Source organism: Pantherophis guttatus, chromosome 2 (genome assembly GCF_059756535.1).
Source record: "Pantherophis guttatus breed Tessera chromosome 2, ASM5975653v1, whole genome shotgun sequence".
Taxonomy (NCBI): Eukaryota; Metazoa; Chordata; class Lepidosauria; order Squamata; family Colubridae; genus Pantherophis; species Pantherophis guttatus.
In genome coordinates, this window is record NC_142064.1 from 43,208,642 (window position 1) to 43,226,270 (window position 17,629).

The following is a 17,629-nucleotide window of genomic DNA, read 5'->3' on the forward strand; positions in this document are numbered from 1 at the left end:
GGAATGTACAGTTAATGAAAAAAAATCTTGTAACATCTTTCATGTACATATAATTAAGAATGAGTGGCTGCTCGTGTTCTTTTCTTGAGTTCACATGTCACTGTGGAATATTCAGCTTGTATTGATAACCCACATTATCATTAAAGATGATTTCACACATGAATCATAGACTGATCTTCAGCTTATCTGTAATGCAAATATAAAAATTAAATTGAACAGAATGTGTGTTTGATTTTAAGGCTACAATTCTATGCCGTTTTATTTTAGGGGGGAAATCCAGTATTACATAAATGGGCATAAGACCCATTAAACTCCAAGGCATTTCTTCCCAAACAGATATGCATAGTTCTGCATTGGTATAGCCGCGGTGTGGGTGAAAATATTAACAACTTTCACACTTAGCATAAGTAGCTAAAATGAAGACTAAAAAACTAATAGATGTGAAAGTGCCCATGGCACTTGGGATATTTGTGAATTAACTTGAGATAGTTAGAATGCATTCCTATAAGATAGAATGAGATGAATCTCAATTCAATCATACTTAAGAGTTAAGCTGGATATTGAATCTGAAATCCTGGCAGTCTATTTTGGAAGCATAATGAAATTTGGATCCAATCCAGCTGTAGATTAGATCCAAACATCTAATCCAAGCTTTTAATTGATGTTATCCTGCTAGCATTGCTCATCTACAGAATATGATATTTCCAATTAAATGCAGGTATGAATTTTCTTTCTGCATTTGTTGACTTTACTTATTGTCTTTGATTTTTTTTATTCCTTAAATCTTAGATCTGCAACATAAAATCACAGACTTGGATCTAAAGTAGAATAAGTAATTGCTTGATAGTTCCTTGCTAACTTTTGAAAGTGGTCTGCAGCTGCTGATGTATGTTTGTGCTGGCACTGCAGAGTGGAGTCCTGGGAATAAGGAATCTGACTTCAGAGAAACAAGAGCTAGCTTCAAAGACAAGAACAACTCTCCCCAGCTGATAGAACTTCTACTGAAAGAAAAACAACAATGAAGTAAAAAAGCACACCAGTAATAGCTCCTGTTACTGCCCTGCAATCCTATTCCAAACGTTCTTATCATTTGTTTGATTGCACACTTCCATTTCCACAATCTTCTATCTATTTTATATTTTGTATTCTATAAATTCTTGGTTTTTTATAGTATTTTAATTTAACCAGTCATAGTTACTTGTTGAGATGGGAAAAGAAAGGAAGGAAGGAAGGAAGGAAGGAAGGAAGGAAGGAAGGAAGGAAGGAAGGAAGGAAGGAAGGAAGGAAGGAAGGAAGGAAGGAAGGGGGAGATCTTCATTAGATTAATATTATCTTTTTGTTCATTTAGGTGTTTAGTGATGAGTCTATATTACCATACTTCAAATGTATTATGCTGATAAGAGCCAAAAATGACTGTCATCATTTTGATAAACCTTGGAAATTTCCACAAGTTTTAGGCATATAAATTGCATGCTTTATATAACAACATAACAAATAATTTCACATTTATGCTAATATATTTAATCAAAGTTATTATAGATTACAACATACATTTCAAATGTTACAGTTACTGTTGAATCATTATTTGCTTTCATTTTATTTTTATTATTAAAAAAGCACATACAAAGCATGTGGACAGGTACTGTTCACTTTGTATTATTTTCAGAACTGAATTTCAGTGAAATTTTAAACATTATTGTGCTATCAAAACACTCTAGTATAGTATTATCTTTTGAGATAAATAGGGTTTTAACCATTGTAAGTAGACAGAATTGGCATATTTCTGCCTGAAAATATGAAAATATTTCATGAAAGTAAATTAGTATGTCCATTTCAGTCATTCTTTTTTACACTCAGTACAGAAGCTGTTTGATTGCTTAAAAAAACCCCATTTTTATTATACAATATATTTCTTAAATTTTACATGTGAACATGTAGAAAAGATAAAAAATACTTTAGGAAGATGGTCCTAATACTGCCAATCAAAATTACACTGCAACTATTCTTTTCTCTTTCTTAAACCAATAGAGATAGGAGTATGTTAGAAAAGGAACATAACAATATATTGACACTGCGTAAAATTATATATATGAAGCAAAAGTTTGAATGTTTCTCTAAATACTTCTAAGCAAGTAAGATCACACATGATGTCTCAAAAACTGTACACCAAAATTTAATATAGTAAAATTAAAAATTGACTTTAATAAATTAATAAAGTTAATAAAAATTAAAATTGGAACCTTATGCTTACTTCACCTGGGAATAAGCCCCACTGAACTCACTTTTACTTACTTTCAAATAAATATTTTTAAAAATTAAAAAGCAGAGTTCAAAGTTAAGAAAAATGGTATTTAATTGTACTTAGACTGGCACATGGCAACTTTTGCAGATGGGAGTGGGTGGGATGATGCTTTTCTTTCCTTTTCCTTTTTATCTACACATTCAGCAGAATTTGGAGATTTACTACAACATTTTGTTCTCTATGTAGAAAAACTGAGTTTTATTTCATGAGAAACAGTATCTAAACATTATTGTGTTCAGTTAGTTGTACGTAGTAAAAACAACGTATTTTTTCAAGAGTAGCTTATAAAATATGTAAATAGTCCAACATGAATGACAATCAGATCACCTTGTTATTTATTTATTCATTCATCCCGCTTAGATAATTAACAGGCTTACCTGAATTAATATTACACAGTGTTTTTTGATAAACCAAAGGGAGGATGCAGGTGATTTCCTGCTGGCCATTTTTATGGGTTCCCAGCCAATGATCAGTGGGAACAGGAAACTGGCAAAGCACAGCCTGAAAATCAAAATGAAGGGCCATTGTTCAGCTGGAACAAAGAGGACAGGGGGATACATAGTTATGCCAAACTTCTAACTTTTCAACCTTGATACAAAGCTATTATGATCAATTGATATGATAAAAATGTTTTTAGGGTACTCTGACTTTTCACATTTATGTAATATTTATAGCAACCTTGAGAGGTTAAACAAGAATGCAGTAATATGTGACGCACTGACCTTTGATGTGGCTGGAGGATTTTAACTGGTTGAAACCCTTATCATTATTTTAGTATTATTGCATAGAAAAGAACTAGGAAGAAGATGAAAGAATATGATTTTAAAAAGTTAGAAAGATCCATTATAGATCTACAAAAGTAACTGTCAGTTGAGGTCCAATCATTAGGTAATTATACTCAATTGTATATTGAATATATAATTATACTGTCTTTGGGAGTTTTGTAGCAGCATATCTGGGTAACAAGGATACTTGTCAGGGGAGAAGGATTAAAAAGTCAAGATGGCAGCCACAACATGTTTGAAGCTGACTTTTTGAGCCCCTCCCCCCAGCAAGAGTAGAAGGTAAAGTACAGGGTTTGTTCTATTTGACTGAAAAAGATAATGGAGTTAAGACTGGGAAGTCCACCTTCAGTTTTCAGTGCTAATAGAAGTAGGATATACAGTAAAATAGGTTTTTTATGTTTTAAATGGAGGCCAAAAAAATCCTTTTAAAGCCTTGAAAAAGACTGCATTCTTAATTATGTTTAACAAATAAATAAAAGAGTTGTGGAATAATGTTCTGATTCTAAAAAAGTAGTTACAGTAACAATGTAGCAGGGAATAATAGGGAGAGAGCCATGCCTTCTTCCCATAATATTTTGACGTCATGCTGATCTATGTAAGAGGATGGGAATGCGTAGGAGATAAATAATGCTGATTAAAGCTGCACTTCTTTCATTTTTACCATTTGAAGAGGCACTTCTATTTATTCCTGCTGGGTAGTGGCTGAAATGCTCATATTACAAACTACAAAGTAAATATTAGGAGCGTTTTGGATTTAGATTGAGATGATTGAGATGATTTTAGATTTAGATTTAGATGATTCATGCACATCAAAATAATATTTCATGAAATATTTCTGGATATATTAATTTGTGCTTTCCCCAAAGAGTATTTAAAATATATTTGGGGTATCAGGATGTTTTGCAACTCATCAAAAGACTAAAGAGATTTTTTGTAATAAAATCCTGTTGCAGTCGGAATTTGTCCAGTAATAAACCTCCTGGCAGGAAACCTGTCAGTGGTCCGTTTCCAAGTTTTTGGGATAAACAGCAATACGAAGTGATTCAGAAGAAGAGGCCCAAGATGGTGCCTGACCTTTGATTTCTAACATTTCATCCTCCTCTTGGTTCATGCTTATTTGAAAGTCTGACAGAATATTGGGTTGTCCTGTTTATGAACAACCTATTTATTCTTCAGAAACAGCTTGGAGGGACATATCCAGATCACAAGCTCTGAGATATAATTAAGCCATATGAATATTATGGTGGAAGGGAAAAACACTTCAGCACCAGGCCCTGTATGGATTTTTTTCCCCCAGAAAGTTGAGCTCCTCCAATCTGGGCCAAGGATAAAATAAAGTCTGAGGAGAGCAGAATACATGCCCACTGGATTTACCACTATTGGTTGGATTCACACAATAAACCACAATAAATGTAGTTGCCATAGTAAACAAAGACCAAACAAATCAGATTATGTCTTAGCTAGTGAGTGAGGCCAGCCTTAGGGATAGGAGATCTATAAAGCAAGAGCCCCAATCTTTCTTGATCAATGAACATATTTGAAATTCTGTTGGCAGGTAATAGACATTTCCACAAAATGGGTGTCATGGTGGCCATGGCCAGGCACAAGATACAAGGCACATGTTCTATCAAAAGGCAAACTAGTGCCATTTCTTCCTGACCCTCTTTCAGTCTTGAGTTTAGACTACAAGACCTCCAAGTCCCTTCCAACTTTGCTGTTCTGTTAGAACAAACAAGACATTAAAGTAAGAAAATGACAGAACAAGCAACAAATAAAACAAGCAAAAGACAGCAAAAGACAGAATCCTGAACCAGCTGCAGGATGAGGATAGGCTTTAAATCTCCTCAATGATAGCTAGGTGACTAGAATTCCATTATAGGAAAATGATATAAATCATATAATTTCAGATAAAATATTTTTTCCTTTGAATTTGAAAGCCCTAGAGCTAATAAAGTACTAAAATTAGTGCTAGTAACAGTGAGGTAAAAAACTAAGACTACAAGCTATACTGATCTTCAGGAAAAAGGCATTTGTACATTAGATGTAACATCATTTTGCTTTAACAATGAACATTTCATGTTGTAAAATTGAAATATCTGGATGGGATTGAATCCTTCACTATATATCAGAATAATAAAAATCAAGTTTTCATTCAGCTTGAAATAGATCTATACTATTGAGAGGAAAGTCAATGACTGCTGTGTATGACACAAGTTACTTCATTTATTGCAAATATTACCTATTTCTCTGTAGAACCACAATCTTGAACTCACGCAGAATTGTTTCTTGTAATACCATATACACTTCAAATACTGTGGGTCAAAAAAAAACAGGGCTATGTAGTCATAGCAGAATGAAAAAATAAAGAAATCACACAAAATAAGGAATATGCTATAGGGAAAAGAACATACTATTCTTTAATACATGTGAATCTGTGAACTTAAGATGCTCCCTTCAGTGAAATACATATACATATGTTTAAAAAGTGATGTATAAATGTTTTACCAACTGCAGATGCATTTGAGATACTAAAATATTTCAAAAGAACAAGTAAAACAGGTATAATGAAATAGTTACCAGAGGAAGATATGCCATATTGCCATACCCCACACACACACATACACACACAAACATGTACATACACAAAAAGCTCACACTCAAAAGTTCTCAAAGTAAAAGCTACCATATTTTTCAGAATATAAGACTCACCTTTTTTCCCTCTAAAATTTGGGTGTGTCCTATACACTGAATGTAGCCCCGCCCACCCACTGGCCCCCACCCTATGGCCTCTGCCTCCCAGCAATTTACCTCCTTGCAGCAAGCAGCAAGAAGAAACAGCCCATTTCAGCTTCAGCACAGCCTAATTAGCACAAGTTGATTGTCTGTTGGATCGGCCTCCTGAATCTCAGCTGTTTCAGGCTGCAGGGATTGTCATTGCCTATTGCTGCGTGGGCCTCTGCTGCTTGCTGCAAGGAGGTAAATTGCTGGGAGCAGATTTTTTTTCCTTGCGCTAATCAATCTATGCTGAAAACGAAAATGAAAGTAAAGCAGACTGTTTGCTGTTTGCTGCAATGAGGCAAAATTGCTGGGAGGCAGAGACAGACGCAGATATCTTTTTCTTGTTTTCCTCACCAAAAAAGGTAGGTGCATCTTATAGTCCTGAGCGTCTTATACTCCAAAAAATATGGTATGTCCCTCTTAAGTGATTCAGACAATAGAAATTTAGACTTTCCTGATCTCCTATCTACCTGCTATATCTCTCTTGGCCCAGGAAGCAATGCAAACTCCTCTCCTTCCAGAACAACTATTTAGCTATTTAAACTTTTATCCTATGTAAGTTTATGACAATCCTTGAAAGATTGGTAGTAGTGTTAGTTAAGAAAGCATCATTTTGCCATCCTAACAAGACTTTTCCAATAAAACAATTTATTGAAGCGAAACAAAACCACCAGCACCAACTTTTTTAAAAATGGCCACTGGAAACGTAAAGAAGTTATCTATGTGACTCTTGAAGGCAAGTTATACCATTTTATCACAGTTTAAGACTTTCTCAGGTTGGCTAAATTCTACAAACCTAGAAAATTAGAAGCAAAGACTTTTGCATTTACTCCCATGGCTGGGATAGAATATATGTCAGCCTGAGTAGGTTTTGTGTGAAAATTTAGGTATATGTTTTTCTGTTTTTTGCTTGTTTTTCTCTTTTCATTTGAATTTTGACAACTCCCCAAAATTATTTTGGAATTAGATAGCCTTGTAAATCAAATAAATAAATAAATAAATAAATAAATATTTTCTTCCCTGTTCAAAGGGAAGAAAGGCAAATTATAAAGCGCTAAATTGAATTCATGACTGAGCCAAAAGTACCCTAAGTGTTGTTCTGCTCACTTGGAATTGTAACTTTTGTCATTCTATTACACACCTTCAGTTCTGAACATTATGAGAAGCTAAAATTTTCATACGAATTTTTGATTTGAACTAAAAAAGAATACAGAGCAATTCAGTGCATCATAAGTTCACACTATTCTGATTTTTTTTTTTTTGCCATATCTGAGAAAATATGTAAGTGCAAATATTTCCCATTAGATTTACTTTTTTGCAATAAAGTATATTTTTTGTTATTCAAATATTAAACTATTGATTGATTGACTTTTACAAGTATAATTACTTTGATTTCAATTTTTAATCTAATACTCTCAATGGTATTCTAATGTGTGAGGTTTGTTACACATGGCAAAGTTTACTTCTCTGATAAAATGATAGCTTCAAAAGTATAGGGAGCTTTTTTTCTCTAAACAGTAATATAGTTTTAAAATGCTAGCTGGGCAAAGTTAATGAAATTATAATTATATTTTTGTTTTTTCTTAGTGTAAACTCCATCCGATATGTATAGTTTATTTCATTCATTGTAGGTGTTTTGACAGAAGACCCCAAGGGAATATAGGAAGAAAAAGTGGGGTGAAATGCTCCCGGTTTATTTATTTATTTATTTATTTATTTTTGAATTTGTATACCGCCCTTCTCCCTGAGGACTCAGGGCGGTGAACAGCCAAATAAAAACATCAAATACAAATATTAAAATACAGTTAAAAAATATATATAAATTTGGCCCCATTAATTAAAACAATAAACCAAACAATTAAAAAACATGTAAAAAGAATTAGGCCAGCCCGGCTTGTTGGAAAAGGAAGGTTTTAAGGGCACGGCGGAAGGCACTGAGGTCATGGATTCTCCTTATCTCAGGGGGCAACTGATTCCAGAGGGTGGGAGCCCCCACAGAGAAGGCCCTCCCCTTGGGGGTCACCAGCCTGCATTGTTTGGCTGATGGCACCCCGAGGAGGCCCTCTCTGTGGGAGCGCACGGGTCGATGGGAGGTCGTCGGTGGCAGCAGGCGGTCTCGGAGATAGCTAGGCCCTATGCCATGGAGCGCTTTAAAGGTGATAACCAACACCTTGAAGCGCACCCGGAAGACCACTGGGAGCCAGTGCAGCTCGCGCAGGAGCGGTGTTACATGGGAGCGCCATGCTGCTCCCGTCACTACCCGCGCTGCTGCGTTCTGGACCAGTTGGAGCCTCCGGGTGCTCTTCAAGGGGAGCCCCATGTAGAGAGCGTTACAGTAATCAAGGCGAGAGGTCACGAGGGCATGAGTGACTGTGCACAGGGAATCCCGATCAAGAAAGGGCCGCAACTGGCGGATCAGGCGAACCTGATAAAAGGTCCCCCTGGTTACAGCCGTCAGATGTTCCTCCAAGGACAGCTGTGTATCCAGGAGGACTCCCAGATTGCGAGCCCTCTCTGTGGGGGCCAAAGACTCGCCCCCAATAGTCAGTGATGGAGTCAACTGACTATATCGGGATGCCGGGAACCACAGCCACTCAGTCTTGGAAGGGTTGAGCCTGAGCCTGTTCCTCCCCATCCAGATCCGTACAGCCTCCAGGCACTGGGACATCACTTCAAGGGCATCATTGGGGTGGCCTGGGGTGGAGATGTACAGCTGAGTATCATCAGCGTACTGATGGTATCTCACCCCAAAGCCACGGATGATCTCGCCCAGCGGCTTCACATAAATGTTGAACAGGAGGGGCGAGAGGACCGACCCCTGAGGCACTCCACATATAAGAGGTTTGGACCTGATTGCCCGATCCAGTAGCGATGGCGGCGGGTGGTTCGGAGAACCAGTAGCAAAAATCCCTGTGTGCCCCCCCCACCATGCCCAGCTGAGCCACACAATCATCAGACGCTTTTTTTTTACTTTTAAAAGCATTTTTTCTACAACCTCTTCCGCTGAAAAAATGCTTTGAAAAGCCTCTGACAATCCCAGCTGTGTTGCCTGATCGACAGAGGCTTTTCAAAGCATTTTTTTGCAACCTCTTTGGCCGAAGAGGTTGTAGAAAAAATGCTTTGAAAAGTTAAAAAAAAAAAGTTGGTCACGCCCACCCAGTCACATTACACCCCCACCAAGCCACGCCCACAGAACTGTTAGTAACAAATTTTGCATTTCACCCCTGAAGACAAGTAATGTAAAAAATAATAATAAAATCTTTGAAAAATGCAACATCAATACTTACAAAGAAAATTGTATGGCAGATCTACCTTTTTATATTAGGATTAACAGTATGACAAGGAGATCCTTCCATGAAATACTTACTTCGTAACTGCTGCCAAAACAGGCATATACATTACAGCGTTATTAGCATTACCAGTATCAAAATTTTACAATGGCAGTAATTAGAAATATAATTTTTAAAAACTTATGAGAGACAGGAATTAGACAACAATCTGATAGCTAGCTGCACAAAGGCCATCATGTTCAGCAGGCTAAGAAGTAGCTATAATACACAATCCTATATATGTTTGCTCAGAAGGAAGGCCAATTGATTCTAATGTGACTTACACTCAGATCTGTATAGAGCACAGTCTGAGACTAAAACTCTATTCACCTACGAGAAAGTCCTATGGAAATCAGTGTGCCTACTTCTGCAAGCTAATATAATATTGTGTTATAAATATGTGGTCTGAGTCAGCCATTTTGCTTCTCTTCTGCCTGGAGAAAATACTTTGAAGCTCTGATATCTGAGTCTTTTAAAAATGAAATAGGTGAAGCAAAATAACCCCAATTTAATAATTAAAATAGTTCTCTTCAAGATAAAACACAACATAAAAGCTCACTATGTGCAGTTTTATTAACACAAATATTATTGTACTAAACTAGTTTCCATTCTTAGAAAAAGATAGAACAAGCCACTTGTTCTAAGTTCTCGGGAAAATTTTCAAGAAGTGTTATGTTTTGGTTTAGAAGGTCTGGAGAACTTGCATAGGTATCTTTGGTGGCGGTCAAGGCAGGACAAGTAATGAAACATGCATTACAAAATTGTGATGCACAGTCCACTTTTTGCATATTTATGTGCAAAATTGTAATATCAGTAAAAAAGGAGAAAGCCTATGTCATAATATCACAATGCATGTTTTGCCATTTGGTGACCTCATGATTAGGAATGGATGCCTAGAAGAACAGTGAACATCTGGATCCAATAAGACATTATTCTTTCACTTCAGATCTTGCCTACTGTATTCTCTATTTTCTTTAAATAATGTTATTCTAGCCTAGAATACTAAAGATAAGTCTACAGTTTTATCTTGACATAATAATTTGAAATTTCAATTCAAGAATCTGATCTGGAATATTTTTTTCCTACATAACAGCAATAGCACTTAAACTTATATACCAATTTACAGTGCTTTACAGCCCTCTCTAAGCAGATTACTGTTGTGGCTCCATTACCTGAGCCTGTGTCATCGGCAGGAGAGGTCTCCGAGAGTGAAGGAGAGGAGTTGGCAAGGCCTCCCTCTCCAGGACCCTCCTCTCTGGCAATGCCTTCGGTGTCCGCCGAAGGTCAAGAGATAGGGCCAGGACCAAGCACGTCCATGCAGCCACAGGTGGACAGTGATGAGGGAAATGAGTCTTGGCTGGATCCTCAGCAGTGTCGCAGAGATAAGCGTGCGCAACAGAAGAAAAGGCGTGCCAGAGATTAAGCTGAGTCACTGGACCACACCCACAGGGTATAAAAGGGGGTGAGGTGGCCATTCAGACTCTGTGACGGACAAAACTAACTACTATCGAGTCACATTGCATCTTTGGAAACAACATTATCGGTCTTGGATTTATTTTATGAACTGGACAATTCTTGACTGTGTGTATTTTGGTTTATGAGTAAAGTTCTTGGCAAGCAGCTACTGGGTTGCTGCCAAGCTTCTTATTGGAAGAATTGGTTGTCTGCCAGTTTATTTAACCCCCGGCTGTCTGTTTGTGTGCGTGTGTGAGATGGGGACAGAACAATTACAGAGTCAGCATATTGGCCCAACAATTTGGGTCCTCATTTTACCCACCTCAGAAGGATGGAAGGCTGAGTCAACCTTGAACGTGGTGAGATTTGAACTGCCAAATTGCAGACAGGCGGCAGGCAGCAGAAGTAGCTGCAGTACTGCACTCTAACCACTGCATCACCGTGGCTCATGATCCTATAAAAGATATTTATCATTATTTATGGTTTATGGTTTAAACATGTTGGCTGCCCAAATCCAGTGAGCTCCAGTTTTGATCACAATTGTAACTTGTTTGGCTCTCGTGTCCATAGTAGTCAGAGGTAAAGATATAGAGCTGATATAGAATTTACAGTAAGGAGTAAGTACTTGTAGGAAATTGTACAGATTGTGCTTGCAAGTTTATCAGAGGAAAATGAAATATTTCTATGCACCATATGAGAAGTAAAAAAATTTCTATAGGAATACTGTGTTTCCAGTCCTTCTACGGTGTAACAAAACTGCTACCCTCCATCTATATAAAATGGTTTTCTGTCAGCTCAGGAGAAAACTAAAACAGTTAATTTTTAATTACTTAAAAGAAACAATATTTAAGGGGGAAAGATTAAAGATGGGAGGGGGAACAAAACAATACATCAAGGAAAAATCATACTGTGTCCACAAAATAATGAATGACTATTGAGGAAGAACTAGGAAATCAGCATAAGACAACTAATATGTCTTGGTAGAGAACAAAACTTGACCACTTGGTTAGAACCCAGAAGTACATTTACATTACATTATACTATTTTGCGGCAGGACCCACCTGTCGTTTTTGAGTGTCTTACAAACAATTGTCACTAGTCCAGATCAAAGCATATTGCACTATTTTAGATTTTAGGGTCAGATGTACAAAAATTGTGAGATCACCTCATTTATCAAGAATGCAAAAACAATTCTGCAATTTCATTTCTGACAATTGTGTTTACCTTCCTTTAGTTGCCTTGTAGCAGCAGAATTGCTTGCATTTTTTAAGAACCCAGTACTTGGAGAGCAAATACAATATTACTTGACATTGTAACCTTCAATCATTCTAAATAATCATAAATTATGATGGATAGATATTAATATAAGGTACATTGACTTGAATACATGAGCGTACTACACTGAAATTTACTGAAACTTCTTGGAATATTTTCACAAAATGGGTCAGGCAGATACATTCTCTGCTCCAAGAAACTTTATATTGGCTAAATAGCAGCCAAGCATGTTTGATAAACCTTACTTCGAAAGGACTGCTATGAAATAACGTATGCTGCAACACTCAGAATCAGCTCTGACTTTGTGAAAGTACAATGATAATATTGTTAAATAAAAAATTACATAGTAAGTTTTTAAAATTATATTCAAAGTATATATGCATTAATACCTCTATTTCCATATTTTTCTTTGTAACTATATATTCCATCTATAGGATAAATATATAACAGATTGACTGATTAGTAGGGCAATTAATTTAAAATTGTTATTTTAACATGGGCCATTATCCCAACATTGACATTATCATTCAGATATGTTATACAAAGACTTTCTACATGCCTCCCTATAAAAAGCACAGGTTTTTTTTTAAGATTGTTTTAATCTTTTAACAGAAAAGAGTCACCTATTCTCTTTATCTATATTGAATATTTCCATAAATCTCTGTGACAGTGCTACATATGGACTGAAAATATAACATTCACCAAATAATTTCAGATGATTCAGATAAAATACTTAAAGCTATTTTGTTGCATTAGCTTCCACCATGGAATAGCAAGCAAGAATTACATTGCTGCCCTGTTAAAATGTTAACAACCACATTTCATTTTTTTTTTGAAAAGGCAATTTATTTGTCCTGAAATAAAGAGTTGATTATATCTCTTATTACTGTTACAAGAACTTGATATATCATGAGAAAGAGTTACAACATGTATCAACTATCAACCAGAAAAAATGAACCTGATTCATAATTCACTTTGAGAATGTCTAGTTAGTCAATCAAGTGATTTGTAATCATAAAGGCTGCCAGGAACTGAATGAATAATGGGCCATACTAAAATCCTTGGATTTTCTAATATTTTTATTTCGTTATGAGACTTCTACTGCTATTTCTGGTAGTTGTCTCTACTTCAGCAGAACCAACTAAGCACCAAAAAGTTTGTTTGCATAAATCTACCTGGATATTTAACATATATTCAAAGAAAATGATCATTCAAGATAAGACACAAAGGTAGATTTTTCCTTTATGAAAACTGCAATCTTTTAATGATATAAAACTGATAGAGAAGCAGACTATCTTCAACTCGGCTCCATTTTTTTCTCTGCAAGTATTTTGTAGGAAATAAATCTTAGCATATATCATATTGCTGCAGTACATTTTCTCAAGTTTTAAGTATAGAAATGTGGTAATTTGTATAGCATGCCATCTGTTTAACAGCAGCATCCCTTCCCATGCCTCTTTAGCTTTACAGATCATCAACCTATTCTCTTAGTTAAAAATCAACAATTCTATTATAATATGCTATACAGCATGTATCCTCCAAATGCAAATTTCTGTAAAAACAATATTCCAACTAGGAGAAAGACAGAGAGAAAGCTTAACTCCATTGCCACATGTTGTCCCCTCATATATTTTCAAGAACATTTTGGTTTCATTTGGTTTCTTTTCATACAAGAGTAAGAAATTTTGTTAGTTATTATTCTGACAGTTGACAGGAAAATCTTAGTAAAGTATTATTTAAGTATTATTTGTTACCTACAATTTTCTCGAGCATTATGTAGCATCTTAAAATATTCCTCTTTTGAAATTATTAGTTTAACAGTTTTGAAATTATTTAGGTTCCCCGTGTTTGGACTAAAAGCAATTGATTTAAATATAATCAAATACAGAGTGAATATCGTTTACAGTGTGCTCTCTGCAAGCATATCTACAAAATCTTATTTTTCCTTTTATTTTTTTAAAGCCTTTAAAATAACATGGCTGACATAGTCAGTATAATATATTTTATAATTGCAGCACTGATCTTTTTACACAGAAGCATTATAAATTCTACAATTGCCTTATCAGCTATCAGCTATCTCTATGTGTGAACCAGACTTTCTATTAAAATTAAGTACAGGTTCCATAAAAATTGATCCGAAATAGTGTTAACTCCAGCAATGATATGTGAAATATAGTATTAACATTATACAAACAATGCATCACATTTCAAAACAGAACATGATTGTTTTTCTCTAAAATATATACTTAGAATATAAATAAATTACATTCTATTTTAATTAAATGTTTTGGGCTTTTGTTTTCTCTGTTCATAGACATTTATGGATTGCAATTCTTGTCAAGATTTTTGCTTTTTTTTTTTCAAAAAAATTGCGATTACTTTTAAAATAATAATTTACAGTTTCATCTTTAAAAGCACTTTTGTGACTCAATTTATTTTTATTAGAAATATGCATTTTCCCAGTGAGACTTTTGTGCTAAAAAATCAGTACAGTAGCTACATTATGAACAGATAGTGAAAAATATACTGTATTTTCAATAAAAGGAAATGACAGGAAAGTAACAAAAACTAATTTGGTTTTTGAGGGAATATTTATTGAATATAGATGTCTATTACTCTGAAACTGATATTTAGCTTTAGTTACATAAATGGTTATCAAATATTCTGATATTTGTTGGTTATAAATAAAAATAAACCATAATAAATGCATTGTAAGCTGCCCTGAATCTCCGGAGAAGGGCAGCATATAAAAATTTAAAAAAATTTAAAAAATTTTTACAATACATCCTGATCATAATCTTGATGTTTTACAATTGAAACACAGTGAGTGTGAAAGACAGGCAAAACACAAAGCCAGAATGATCTGCAGCCCTCTGCCATCACACATTGGCAAGGAATGTATGTATATTACAGTGAGAGTTTTGATGTATTATGAATTTAAATGGCTGTATTATTGGGTGCTTGTTTCCTAAATGCTCTTGCATCCCATTGAGGTCTGATTGACACATTCAAGTGTTTTACCAAACAGGAATAAAATGAAAAATTTATTTAAGTACCTTCCTGATTCCATTTGCTTACAAGTCTACCCCATCAAAATCAATGAGATGTACTTCCAAGAAAAACAGTTTAGCGTAAAGTGTTCACTATGATTGAAGCTCTGATCCTAAGCACTTGAAGCAAATTCTGCAGAAAACGGTGGAACTAGGCTTTTATATAAATGTCCTTAGAAGTATAATATTTGAAGGCTCTCTCCTTTAACTTTAGGTATGACACAATAGAGGAAGCTTATATAAATTTCAGTTGCCAGCTGGATCCCAGGCCTCTCAGCCTGTTCCCCATCTTACTAAAGAAAAAAAAAGGAAAAAGACATGAAAAGACTTCTAAGAAATGCTATGTATGAACTCATACAAAGGTTACCAAACAGCAATAGGATGGGATACTTTCCTATCAATCTGGAACAAATTGAAACTAACATGTTTAAGTCTCTACAACACATTAAGATTCCTGACAGCCCTAGACTCTTCAGAGCCATTTTTGTTCATGGTATCTATTTTCTCAGCACCCTCAAATCCAGTAAAACTAAAAGCTGCTAAGATGTTTAATGCAGTTAAAGTTAGTGTTAGAGATACAATTGGATATAGCAAATTCTCATTTTGGTCAAATATATAAATATACATTTTCAAGATCCTACCACTTGAACAACAGGGAGCATGGAGAACAAAGTGTTGCTAGAGTAACTTTTTAGCACTCTCAAATGCATTTTTCATAAAACAGATGCCTATAATAAAACTAAACATTTCCTCATCCTCCTCTCCCTCTCCCAGTACATGGCATATGTTCGGTTTGGATGAGTAGAAATGTATTGTTTGAGATGGCTGCTACTCTATACCTTCTTCTATCAGAGTAAAGCCAATATATGCAATGAAATTTACATCTGAATATATATTCAGTATATATATATATATATACATATATATATATATATATATATATATATATACATATATATATATATATATATATATATATATATATATATATATATATATATATAAAGAGAGAGAGAGAGAGAGAGAGAGAGAGAGAGAGAGAGAGACTAAAGATGGATTTTTTTCCAAACAGAACCTAAACAAATTGACTGAATTATGTGCCCATCATGCACTTTGGCATACTACAACAATTCAGTCTTTGTAGTATTAGAGCAACCTACATAACAGGAAAATGGATTTTTCTACCATTACCATAAAAGCATTGCAATGGCAGAGGTTAAAAGTCAGCCACAAAACCATAGATCCTCTCTAGGCATAATTCAAAAGTGTTTGCATATCGGCCACATGAACATTCATTTATCTAAATCAAATCCATTAAAGTTCTGGGTTAATGGTAAATATTACGCCATCCCCTTAAAAATAAAAACCCATCAGGCATTAGATTTTCAAGATACATTTTAATCAGAGCATTCTTGTGGTTTTGGCTTATAGATTATTGCAGGTAAATTGAAATCCAGATAAATTGGGAGGAAATAACTTGTGATACCAACATCTTATATTAAATTGACACAGCCCTATCAAAATGAGTAGCATAACCGTATTTTTTCCTGTTTCTGTGCAACAGAAAGCAGTAAAAATTATATATGTTACATATAAAACGTATATGTTACAAATGCTATTTGTCTTTACAGGTTGGTTTATAATGAGAAAATATCTGCTGAAATATACATTTAGGTTTCATGACTATTGACATACAATATACTGTAACTGGAATGAGTTAAGCCCATTAAATAAAAACTTCCAAATTCTGTTCCTTCTTTTTATAAGGATTAAAATCAAGAGATTAAAGGCTCAAATGCAACCTATCGGAAAATGTTAGTTGGTCCCCAGCTGCCAATTCAAAAAGAAGCTGTAAAGGTATGCAGAGAATATTTAGTACCAAATTAACAATGATTCTGGCCAATGGTTGAGTTTGGGACAAATGGGAGGAGTTTCACCATTGTCACATCAAAGTAACTTTCCACATACAAATTGCTCTATGTTGGTCAATAGTTCCCTTCCTCCCTTACTAATTGTTAATAATAGTTCTCAAATTATATCAGCATAAACTCTTAATTATATTTCAGCTGCATTTATACATACACACACACCCAAAATAATAGGGGAAGATTTAAGCCTTATTTTGTCGAAACAAGCCATACTGTTTCGACAAAATGGGTCAAAACATGTTTTTTTTTAACGTCTCTTATTGTATATTGTTCATATTGTCTTTGTTGTAAGCTGCCCAGAGTCCTCAGAGAGTTGGGCGGCATAGAAATACAAATAATAAATAAATAAATAAATAAATAAATAAATAAATAAATAAATAAATAAATAAATAAATAAATAAATACTGCTCTGTTTTGTGCATAATTGTAAACCAAAACAAACAAACTCTATGGCTTTGTGTTGCATGCAAATCATGCTATTGTGTGTTGAGAGTTACTCAATGCCTGCTATGATAGTTTACAATTCCAGAATACACTGTTTCTCCCAATTATAGATAGCAGCAACATTCTTAAATCTATTCTTATCATGGCTCAAGTGCTCAGTTTTTGAAACCAAGAAGAATGCTAAAGGTGAAATCCCCATTCCCATTCTGAAAAGCCATTTTCTCTGTACTGGGAACAGTGAGTCTCATTTAAATGATATGGAATGACATAGAACCATAGTGAA

General features: G+C 34.9%; 1 protein-coding gene across 12 annotated transcripts in view; it reads right to left on the minus strand.

Moving 5' to 3' along the window:
- LOC117679058 (uncharacterized) overlaps positions 1-17,629 on the minus strand; it is a 135,958-nt gene that overhangs the window by 73,451 nt on the left and 44,878 nt on the right. For 8 of the 12 annotated variants that reach the window (XR_015732151.1, XR_015732149.1, XR_015732147.1 and 5 more), the window contains exon 3: positions 2,680-2,803. Coding sequence is in view for 1 of the 12 variants with exons in the window: in XM_087885888.1 (XP_087742014.1) it covers positions 2,680-2,803 (124 nt within the window). In the remaining 11 variants the exon portion in view is untranslated. Of the gene's footprint in view, positions 1-2,679; positions 2,835-5,326; positions 5,400-10,971; positions 11,104-17,629 lie in introns of those variants that run through there. The other 4 variants (XR_015732153.1, XR_015732154.1, XR_015732152.1 and 1 more) reach the window with 4 other exon arrangements.